This window comes from Leptinotarsa decemlineata, unplaced genomic scaffold (genome assembly GCF_025532065.1).
Source record: "Leptinotarsa decemlineata unplaced genomic scaffold, Ldec_3_MD MMD2_tig00000035_RagTag_RagTag, whole genome shotgun sequence".
In the NCBI taxonomy this organism is placed as follows: Eukaryota; Metazoa; Arthropoda; class Insecta; order Coleoptera; family Chrysomelidae; genus Leptinotarsa; species Leptinotarsa decemlineata.
In genome coordinates this window covers 4,659,341-4,671,880 of record NW_027412540.1, presented here as the reverse complement: position 1 = coordinate 4,671,880, position 12,540 = coordinate 4,659,341, and the positions used below count along the sequence as shown (strand labels likewise).

The following is a 12,540-nucleotide window of genomic DNA, read 5'->3' as shown; positions in this document are numbered from 1 at the left end:
TTCTCTCGATCCCCTAAAACCTACTTGTGGTTTTTTCCAGCTACCAATGTATCCTAAACTAGATGTCAAACTTCACAAATTCAAAAAGGAAGAGCTGCATATTTCTAGTTGATCATTGAGGGTTTTGAAATTGGGGTTTTTATACAATTTATTTATTTCCAATTCTTCCAACAAATTCACGTATGGAGAATTTTCATGTTTTCTTTATTCATTGTGTGGTTTGTTTCTTGTAGATGTTCATAAATTGCTGATTTTTTATACAGCTTCCGGTATCTTATGTTGAAATTTCTACCCGTTTGGCCTGTATAAGCTGCTGAGCAGTCACTACATTCTAGTATATACAGGGTGTTTCTTAGCTACGGTACGAAATTCCAAAGGTTAAGTCGTTATATCGTTTTGAGAAAAAAAGTTATTATGAACATATGTTCGGAGTTGCTTCGTTTCTGAGATACAGGGCGTTAAAGTTGAAAAAACTGTATTAATGAAATATTATAAATAAATATCCTCACACCGATTTGGTTGAAATTTGCTACAATTATTTGAAGTTATGATGTCCTTATTCATCCCTAACTAGATTGAAATTATTAGGTTCAGTGGCGTCTCAACGCCACTGACTTTCTCAGATTTTTATCTTTTTAGATTGATCAACTGAAAATACAACTTTTTAGTCGCTTGTGTTTACTTCATATCTTGCTTCGTTTTCGAGAAAAAAAATTGAACCACTTTGCATATCATGAACACCTGCTCTGGACACCATCTGACAGTGGCAGTGTTGTTATATCAGAAAAAGTCAGTTACCAATTAGCAGTGATTCCAGCATGAATAATTTCACTAACGCTGAAATGGCTGACATGCACTTCATTCATGAATTAGCAAATAGAAATGCGGAAGGAGCACAAATAATTTACCAGGACAGATATCTTAACAGAGTAATTTCATGTGCTTAAACATTTAGAATGCTACAAAACAGGCATTTATATTTCATCAGTTCGGACTTCCTTTGTCTAATATAATATAAATTGATCTGAGAAATCACTGAAAAAAATGAAAGATCAACCGAAAATAACAAGCTGCAACCAGAAAATAAAAAATTGAAATATTAATAAAAGCCGAAAATTGAAAAATATTATTAACTAAATATTATCTCGGAGGAATAAGTCCAGTTATCATCCGAAGACATTCTGTACACTAACAATCGAAACGTCGTGACGTAGCTTGGTTTGGAATATTTTAATTTAAATTTTTCATTATTGTCAATAGTATTTTTTAATTTTCAGCTTTCATTAATATATCAATTTTTTATTTTCTGGTTGTAGCTTGTATGTTTTTCCTTGTAATTTCAGTTTTTCGTTTTATTAAAATTGTTATTTTTGGTTAATCTTTCATTTTTTCAGGGTTTTCAAATCAATTTATATTATATCAGACAATGGAAGTGCGAACTGATGAAATACACCACGAAACATTGTCAACCACCTTCAAACAAACCAAGCATTTGTCATACGTCATTTAGACAATGGTAGCCCAAACTAATGAAAAGTGTTTTGCTTCCGGTTCAATTTTACCACGGCCTACCAACCCAGATTGTAGCCTCTTCAATCTCTTTCCTTTGTGATACCTACTCATTGTTATATTGATTACACTTTGATTTATATGACTCCAACTGTTCATTTTGTCGAATAATAATTAGCAACACATAAACTCTAAAGGGATTGTTTTATTTTGAGAATATTGAGGGCCTTCATTACCATCGGCGTAGATATTGTCATATATTGGTATGAACCTAACAATTCAGTACTTTCATGTCATCTATTACATTGTTTCTCTCTTTCTCTCTCTTGACAAAGTTTCATCATAGACAATTAGGTCAAAGAGAAGTGCTGATCAATATTCCATTACACAATACAAAACTGGAGACATTAAAGTGATCATAACAAGAAAACAAAACTCACCGAATTTGCAAGAGAATACAAAGTCTATGATTTTGTAGAGAACAAAGATTGAATTAGGTATTGAAGAATAGCAAACCACAATAATCTTTCAACTTTCTTCCTGAAGTGAGCAACATCATGTTTGAGAATGTTGGGTTGTATTATCACCGACAAATTAATTTCTATCGTGTCGACTAACCGCTGGGTAATACCCAAATATCAGTATCATTTATCATATAGTTCAAGAACCAAGAAGTTAAAATATAATTGATATACAAAAAATGGATTTTGATTAGGTATTGAATCACACAAACACTGAATTACACGAAAAATAACTTTTTCTAATTCAGTTTGTACAACGAATACAAATATTCTTTTAGAAAACTTGAATAGATATCATTCATTAGGAACACTACACAATATTCTTAAATAAAAATATACAATATTAACTGTCACTCACATGAAACACAATCATCCTCAATGGTGTACTTCAAAGTTTTGGGACAAACATTACAAGAAGAAACACGATACACTACGACTTTTTATCACCGGAAGAGGCAAATCTGCTCTAAAATGATGAATGAATACTTAAGAAAGATAAGATACATGATCTAATATTTAAACTTTCATGTGGAAAACGTGTTTATTATTAGGTTAGGAACAGAAAACAGTTGTCAATTGGGAATTTGGGAGAAGAGATCAATTTGGCCTAGGCCGTTGGAGCATTTGGTCAATACCGTTATAGGTATAGGATAAAGAAAATAAATTTTGTCTAGTGAGTAGAAATTGGATATAAGTTGGTTATAAGAAATTTTGTATATTCGCTGTTTTATTGACTTAGTGAAAGGAAGGGATAGGGTGATATCATCAACATATTTCTCCTATAAAAGATTTGGAAAAGAAGGATATTCAAGACTCATTTTTGCTCCAGGTGGGGTAACAAATGTTTGTCGGTATATTCTATTATTGAAAAAAAATGTCTTGTTGGAAACCAAGGTCAACAGATGTATGAAATTATTTTCATGTTATGAAAAGCTATTAGGCACACGTAGAAATGATGAGACCACGTCCATTCTTGCTGAAACGTAATGTCCAGGAAGTTGAATTTTATTGAACCGTGGGGAAACTTCGAAAAGATCTTCAAAATAAAAGGATTCAAGATCGTGGGCTTTCGTTAGAATATCTATCAAGAAATATGGCAATATTTTTGTAGGATTAATAATAGAGGCAATCATTGGCATTAATGGAAGTGTAAGTTACTGGATCTTTGGGAGAGCATACAATTTTGGAGTATTTCCCGTATAGGATGTAGGTTTTTTTCTCAGACATTTAATCAAGATTTGATGTCAAGAATTGTAAAGTTTCCTGATGAGAGACTTACATTTGTTTAGTGATGAAGGGAAAGATTTTTTTATTTTTTTCATAAGAGTTGCAATATATCAATTAATTCAGGTAAAGTTTCATAGGAAAACGGTTGTACGTTTAATAAAACACAAAATAGATAAAAAAGAGTTCCAACTGAATAAAAAACGAGAAAATGAATAGCACTGTTGAACTGACAAAAACAATTTATTAAAAGCACTATTTCATCATTCATACTGCAGTGAAAAGCATTTTCATTAATATGGTTCAATTCTTACATATATGACTGTATTTTGTAATTGCCAGCACATGTATTCATTTGAAATTGATAAGATCTGCAAAACAGAGTTTCTCTGTTTCTCAAAAAATTCACCATTTCCATACAAAACTTTCAGATGAAAGAGTTTTAAAAAAGTGTAGTTAGAGATATGTTGCATTTCCGTAAATGTAGTATAGGAAAGAGACAAATCGCCAATCTTCCTCCATTGAGTTTTCTTGTGATGTTTGAGTCTCCAATCGAATACATGCTCCTCTCTCCATAGAATCTAGCAGCCTCAGCCAATTTCACACCCAACAAATAAATCGACAGAATAGTGCCCTGATATTGTGATGACCAAATCCGCTACATTCATCTTCTTAGAGCATTGGAGTTTACTTGGTTTCGGTGTCCCTAATCCAACAATGTTTCCAGATCACCATCAACATATGAAACCTATTGATATCTATCGTTGAATATGTGCTTTAGCAGATAATATTAGGTTACATAAATGAAAATAGGAAACAAATGTGCTGTGAACAAAATAAGGCATTTAAACATTTTCAAAAAATAGTGCTCTTTTTCCTTTTTCCGTTATATGTTTTAACTCGAAAATCTGATGATTTCATATGATGTCATCTGATATGTCATTTGAAAAGTTGTAATAGTTTGCGGTGCTCATATTTACACTTATTAATGCAACATTTTTTTTTTGTATCCATTTGTATCCTGTTGAAAACTTAAAAAGGAATATCAACAAAATTAGAAATATTCATAAGTATTATTCGAAAATGTATTAGGCAACATTCAATAAATATCTGAACTCATTCAGTTGAGTGTTTCGAAAACTCGAAATTTTCAAAAATAATAGATTTTTTACAATGTATCCGTATAACACACTTCATTGTGAAATTTTCACTCAAATGCAACACGTGTTTTGCTATACCATAACTTTTTCCGGCGTGTTTTTGCTGTGAAGGGAGAAGACCCGACTGAACATGGAATTAGAAAATACTCGTAGTACTCACATTCAATATCAATAAATCTTAGGTTATAAATATCGCATATGTGAATACAATATCATATATAGACGACAAATAGTAATAATGAGGAGAACTATACAGAATTTTTCGAATGCGTACGTAGGAAAAAACTGTGGCAAGTTACAAAACTGTATCTTCTGAAGTATCATATGGCAAGTGACTTTTCGGAATGTGAAGCTACGTAAAGATAGGACGCTATTGAAGAAGGCTTTTTACCACAATGAGATACTTTTCCAGAAAATATGATAAACAGCAAAATAATACGAAAATCACTCCAGACAGTGATGAAAAGTAACTTCTATGTCGATCTCAACGGAACTGCAAACCAAAACTATTTTGGTATCGCTACTATCTCCTTGTTTATATTCTAATTTATCCCCTAGTTGAAAGGAAAAAGACTTCAACAGTAAAGTTCCAAATGCAGACTTTTCTATTGATAAAAATTGTCTACTACTATCCTAGTTTAGCTTGTGAAAGTTTTATAGATTCATTCTTCACCAAATAATTCAGATGAAACGTGTATTTTCACAAAATTTCAGTTCGCCTAAAAGTTTGCAAATTATGATTGAGTTGTCATTCGATTCGTATGTTCACACAGAGTAATTCACGATAAAAGCCAAGTATGACTTACATATACTTTAAAAGTAAAAGACTCTCAATGGAAGGTAAAACTGGGACCTTCGGTGTGGAATAAATCCAAAATGAGCACTTTTATCAAACACCAGGATTATAAAACTATCCTAGACGCGCGTTTCACCAACCAAGTTGGCATCTCCAGAAGGTGTAGTAAACTAATAGTTTTGGATAAACAATTTAATTTGATGAATAAGAGATATGTTCGTTTTTTGCGAATATCTATTGCAGATATTCATAATCCAAATGAATCCTTCAGGAATAGAAAATACAATGGGAAATATTCCATCTCCCCATACTTTGGTACCGATATTTATGGTTCAAATTCAGCAAAGAAAATGTTTATCGTTTGTTTACTCATTAATAATGAATACATCAAAATAATTTTTTGATATACAAATAATGGTCAAAAAGTATATTTCAATGTAACTAAGGGATCATTGTTTCAATCATTATTTCAACTGCACTTTTGTCATCTGAAAAAAGGTATTATCTCAAATTCATTACTCATTTGATGAACAATCACCTAGTTATAATCAATGAATTACAAAATTTTTTTAAGGAGCTTGAAAATAAAGATTTTGGCTTTATATTTCTCTATCTTTATTTAGAAATGTATGGAATTCATTTCCAAATAATTTGAAATCTTCACAAAAAAATTCACTAAAAATAACCATTCATCATTTCAAAGTCTGTTTTGAGTATTTGAGTATTTGAGTTTTGAGTATTTGATATAGATAAACTTTGTCTTTCACATCAAGTAATTTGGACGAAATGTTCAAAAGTTATCTCGATAGGATCAACTTGACGCAACGCAGTGGCCATTGCGCGTCGCGTCTACTGTAAGACGACGGGTACGATGCGAAGGGGTAGAGGGGTGGTCGAAACAATGAAGTGCCATTGCCCAAAACGCGGGCAGACGCGGGAGGGCATCGTTGACTATTATTTTTCATGATGTTACTTTTTGCATCATATCTACAAATAGTTTATATTTTCGTTACAATTGTTCATGAGTGAACGATGGAGTACATGCAATATGTCGTGTATATCCGAAGATTTCATATATTGAATGATAGACAAGGTGTTGCACAAATTTATTATTCAAACAATACAGCCCAGACATTGTATTCAGATATTGTATAACAGATGTATTCGAAAATACATTCAGTGAAACGTTCAACAATTCAAAGTGCAATTTTATAAACAAAAATATAAATTATATAAAATAAATGAATTGAAAAATGTCTCATTGAAAATTATTCAGCAGACTTTATTTTATTCCATGAACTTATACGAGATCATATCCACGTAAAATATATGGCTGACTACGTGTGCTTTCCTATGCTCGAAATAGGGCATTCGTACCTATGGAAGGCGGGGCTGATCTTTCCCCTTTGAGGTTCACAATATTTCTTGAAAATAGTTCTGCATATATGTATTAGTTTCATTTTGCCAGCTGGAACATTTTTGTATAAAGAAAAAAGAAAGTTATTCAACATCAATGAGAACTCAGAAGAAGGTGTGAATGATACATATAATTTTTACACATACAATTGGGAAAAAAATATCTAATGTAATTAAGTACTTGAAACAATAATTACGAAAATAATCGAAACATTCAACATAATGAAATAATTTTTCAATGGAACTGTCGAATGTATCAAACTTGAGACAGAAATTCAGATGAAAATATATATTTTTAATTTTCCACAACTTTTTTCGGTGTTTCGTTATGTCAGTATTTAGAATATTTGTCTGCCTTTTGAACCCCAACAATGGGCTTGTTTCATGCTATTGAAAATGATACTGGTTTGCTTATAGACTGATCGAGTTAGGGGTATATTATACTTATCGAGCCTAATCGGTCCCAATACCTCTTTATATTTGCAATATGACTAATATATAACGTTAAATTTCTTATTTTTGGTGTGTAGCATGAATGCATAATTGATTTATTTTATTAGGGTTCATTAGCCTTCGAGAACCATTCAAAAATATAGCTCTTTAAATTCTACTCAGAACTATGGTTTTCGAGTACATTTCATTTCATCCGGAGAATTTTTTCATGAACTTAAACGTTGATGGGTTCATACACACTTCCATTATTGAATATTAACATGGAAATGTCTACTGCCGGAGATATTTCAAAAATAACGTTTTTATTGCGTTTTGTGTTATTTGGATCCCATGTATAATCAATTATCCCTTTCAATGCATTTCTTATACTCTCTTCTTAGATTTAGTATTTCACTTTGAATCACGAATGAATCAGAAACTGTTTATACGCTCCGTGAATTTTACAATGTTCATTATATGTATTGTTCCTATTGGTCAATCGAACTGGAAGCGGGACTACGGCTGTGACGTCACGAGCCTAGAAAGTCCTATTTTTAATGATCCATTACGAGAAATCAACGCTATTTAGAGAGCTGAAATAAAGTACACTATTTTTCAATTTGAAATTACTACCAAATAAACTGTAAACCAAAAACCATAAAACAAGCCCATAGAACTACTTCAATCAGAACCAATATCTCAACAGAGAGGGATTCGTGCGGTTAGAAAAATCCAAAGGGTGAATCTAATATTTATCAGTCCCTGAGCTGATATTCTTCAGATGATTCAAGATTTTGATTCAGTGAGAGAAGGGCATTGTTGTTATTAGGAATTCTAACGTTCTTATACTTTGAAACTATTCATCTTCGAAAAGCAATATGAATGGAGACTTTCGAAGTGATACTTGAAAATTTTCTGTTTTGAACTCACCAAGAGTGAGTGAATAGAAATATCGCCATATCGAAGGCTTTTTCTTCAAATAGATACTACGTTCTATTTAAAATAACTTGAATGTGCTCCAGACTCTTTCCTTTCGTTTCTGGAAAACAGAAATGAACAAAGATTGCAGCCATTGCACAAACAATCATACCAAAATAGAATGAGCCATTTGTATCAAATAACTCGTAAGTTGTGAGGTTGAAGTATGAAAGGAGTAGACCCATAGAAAAATAGTGTATAGTTATTAGAGCTGCTCCAGCCATTTTGAATTTGAGTGAAAACAGTTCTCCCAAAAATACCTTACGTACAGGAATGATACCCATGCTTTGAAATATAATAGAAGAAGTGAAGAAAAGTAGTTGTAAATAGGAATTTTCGTGTGAACGAAACAATTCAAACATCAATAGAGAAAGTGTAACTCCTGAGGTTGATAAGAGAAGGCACTTCTTTCTTCCAATCCAGTCAATTAATAGCAAACAAAAAAAGGCTCCTGTTGCTCCGAAGGCATCTGAAAGATAAAAAATTCATATAGAACAATATTCGAAAAATTTATTGTGGAATATAAAGAATGGATCCTTCGAGATGATGAAAAGCAATTGGTGAATTTCTAAGAGGAAGGTGGTGATAACTCTGCACGAAAAACATACCCATTTCAATAAATAGAAAAACAAAAATTATAACACTGTCATACTATATTGGAGAAAATCAGAGAACTTTTCTGAAATATATCAATCTGTTCAGTTGACACCAAATCAATCATTCTAACAGATTCGAAGAAATTTATTGCTCATTTCAAAATATACTCAAAACATATTTAAAATGTTGGTGCATGAACATACATGAACAGAATCACTGCAATATCACTTGCAATTTGATTGAAGACTTCACTTATCCTTGTTAGCTTAACGATTGTTACTTCTCTATGGTACACAATTTGAAATAATGGATTAACCAATAAAGCGTCGTAGCAATACAAGGTGTTCCACAATGCCTTTCACATACAATATCTTCGTTATTCAAATGAATAAATGATCACAACATAATGGGCTCATTTAGCAATTTTTTTTTATTCCATTATTTTGAAGTTTATGTGTCAGATTGTACATCTTCAAAAAATCTGAATTTTCACTCTTTATCTTCCCCCTCAAATTAATATTTGAATGTTGCGTTCACCGAAAAGGGGCGTGGGCAAGCTTGACGTCACTCGGCGACAAGGGAGTGCTGGCGGATAAGCGAAATACGTGTGCTAAAGCCGCAGAAAGTAAGTTTTGTATTGTTTATTGCAGTGTGTCAACTGCGTGAATATGTATAATGATAAAAAAGGATGTTACAAGTATTGCATCGTTCCTAAATGCAAGAATTAATTGGTAACTGCACGAGAAACATTTTTTATTTCACTGCCAAGTAACTCAAAATCACGAACGTTATGGCAGCGCGCTATGAGGGGCCCACTCTGTATCTGGTAATGGGACGCATTTTTGTTGCGAAGATCATTTTAAAATGATAATGATTAATAAAAAAAAAATATAGTTAACTCTGAGTAATACTTTGAATTTTAGGTTGAAAACGACTTAGAAAATTACATGTATGTCAAAACCATGAAAGTGGGAAAAATATATTGAAACCAGGCGTAATTCTGCATATATCTGATAGCCAGATTGAGAGACCGACGGCCCCTACATCTAAAGCTCCACCGTAAATATTATATACCACCGAAAAAAAAAATCGTTTTAAAGGAGTAGAAAATACAGAAAGTATTGGAAAAAATTACGACTAAGTTCCCCGAGGACAGTGTGAGTTCGAGTACATCAGGCATGACTTCTGTTGAAACATCAGATTCTACTTTTTCTGGAATATTATTTGAAAACTGGAATTCGATAAACAATATTGAGCAAAGATTTATTCACGTCATAAAGAAAAATCCGAAATGATATCTTGGAATCCCAAGGGACTCTTTATTTATTGTAGAACTTTTGTTTCAAAAATACCTGGGTTTGGAAGATAATTAAATTGAATTGGTCTTATGAAATTTTGGCGGACGATTTTTGTTCAGCTACTGCTTCCGTATGTACTGCCATTAAAAGAACACTTCCAAAATTAGCAGTTTGTTTGAAAATATTCATTCAATGAAAAGCTATAGAGGAGGTTTGGAGAAATCTGCCTATACCTTTCAGATATAGTTATAATAACGTGCAGTGCATTATTGATTGTTTTGAGACATCGATTCAGAAACCAAGTGATCCAGTTCTGTACTAATGCTGTCTTCTGATGAACACATAATGGTCCTTAACTTTTGAATTGTTAAAAAAAAAGAATTCAAAAATACGTAACACGTGGTGTTTTCAAACCAGCAAATGAAACAAAATCCGACGATGGCAGCGATTCATAATCTCTAACTACAGGTTCGGTTGCCAACGCTCGAAGCTCGTTGCCTGGTGTGTCTCACAATTTCAATTGCTCTTGCTCAGTTGTTATTTGACATATAAACCGGAAACTTTTATGGGATACTTGGGAGACGATTTACTTTTATAATACATAATTTTCAACAAAAAACTAAATTAGCCTGTATGAGCTCGTTGTGAAATCAATCAAGAGGTCTATTACAAATCATAGAGATATGTCGCCACCATTATCGAGAACCCAACCACTTATTTTTAATGGTACTCCATATTGTTATACATAATGAGTGATGCACCATTTCATTTTGAATTTGGCAGTATGCGATTCATTTGGTGAATAAAATGTTTGCAAAATGAAAACGCTACCACTGTAACTGATCCTCAAAAAAAATCTTATAACCTGTGCAAAGTTTTTCGAGTCCTTCTACATCCTTCCTTAACTTTTTGCTTTTTTAAATTGTCTTATCGCTGTTTGCCATCGTCTCCGTAATGAGTCATCACTAATGTTCATTTCGAAAATTTAACTCGGAAATTTTCTTCCATAAGACACCATGGAAATAAGGATGAACTATGTACAGTTTGTTTTTGGTCAGAAACTTCCATATTACTGTTCGACAAGCAACCATCAATTCTGTCAGATCTATCTCACTGCTTTAAAAACGGCAACCATATAAAAACAGGGGGCAAATGAAAACGAAACTAATTGTCTTTTTCCCCGAACTAAAATAATTTCCAGATAATGTAGCTAGTAGCCTACATCTAGGGGATATAATTTCATAAAAGGTCTGTATGTCATTGACATTCTTCTCGAATTGAGGGTCTGTAAAAGAAATCTGGCAACACCTCAAGAATATAACCTTGGAGGTAAGTTATATTCTGGTCAGTTTCGACGATGTGTCCTTGTTCACCAACGTCCCGCTGAAAGATTCTTTGAGATAGATAGGACTGTTTTCTAGTGATATTGTCGGACTCTTCAAGGAGATTTCTATGAGCAATTAGACGGCGTAGCGATGTGAAGTCCACTCAGCCCGGTGATAGCAAAGTTCTTCATGGAGTAATTTGAGAAGAAGGTGATCGACGGTTTCGATTTCGAACCAACCATTTGACATTTGACTTCGTCATCAGGAGACATGGGAGGGTCAGATTGAACCTATTTCTAGGCCACATAAATGCTCAACAGCTTAGCATCAAGTTCACCATGGAGACTGAACAGGAACAATGGATAGCTTTTCTAGATGTATTGGTCAAAAGGCGTGGCATACGACTGACTCATAAAGTGTACCGAAAACAGATATATACGGACAGATCTATCTGCATGCACTTTCGAACCACCATCCAAGTCAAAATCGGGGAATTACCAACACACTGACGGAACTTGTCTGTAGAATATGCGAACCGGAATAGCTACAAGAAAAATTGGAGAATTTTCACGTGACTTTAAGATCGAGATCAACAAGACCATGAAACTGAAGACTCTCACAAGTCAAAATAGGGAGGAAACTCAAACGGTTGCACGTGCATTTCTACCGTACGTCCCTAGGGTTACAGACAGAATCGGAAAAATATTAGGGAAGCATAAAATAAAAACAGTGTTCAAGCCCACCAGAAGAATAAAACAAAGTCTTAGATTTGCGAAAGACAAAAGAGATCCACTATCAGCTGCGGGGGTATATGCACCTGCGAAAAAGTTTATATCGATACCACCAAAAGATCCATAGGCACAAGGCTGAATGAACATCGGAGAAACTGTAGATTAGGTTGAATTGACAAATCACATGATACTGTTTGAAGCTGTGAAACTACTTGCCGCCCATCATGGATATCACAGTCAGCTTGTATGGGAAGCCATAGAAATCCATAAACATGCGGAAAACTGAAACAGAAAAGAGGAGGCGGTAACGCTCAAACAAATTTGGGATTCCATACCAAATGATGCTGAAGTGCTATAGCGCAATGCAATGTTACGTCATTGAGAGCTAATAACACTTCGGCCAATAACAAGGCATCAACAAGAGAGGCGTACTACCTGAGTCATCATAAATACAACCCACGAACTGAAAATCACCAGATATCGGTGAATCATCAAGATGAATAAACCCCTGAAGAAGCCAGCCACTCATACCGGCGAAACAGTAGGATGTAGT

General features: G+C 33.5%; 2 protein-coding genes across 6 annotated transcripts in view; both read right to left on the bottom strand.

Annotated features, from left to right (window-relative positions):
* Positions 1-12,540, bottom strand: part of LOC111506190 (limbic system-associated membrane protein) — a 1,118,878-nt gene that overhangs the window by 579,417 nt on the left and 526,921 nt on the right. The window lies entirely within an intron of this gene.
* LOC111504522 (facilitated trehalose transporter Tret1-2 homolog) overlaps positions 1-12,540 on the bottom strand; it is a 49,224-nt gene that overhangs the window by 13,431 nt on the left and 23,253 nt on the right. For 3 of the 5 annotated variants that reach the window (XM_074171767.1, XM_074171763.1, XM_074171764.1), the window contains exon 4: positions 6,298-8,505. The exons of 1 other annotated variant lie outside the window; for it this stretch is intronic. In XM_074171767.1, coding sequence (XP_074027868.1) covers positions 8,045-8,505 — 461 coding nt within the window. In that variant the 3' untranslated portion in view covers positions 6,298-8,044. Of the gene's footprint in view, positions 1-6,297; positions 8,506-12,540 lie in introns of those variants that run through there. One more of the 5 variants, XM_074171766.1, reaches the window with a different exon arrangement.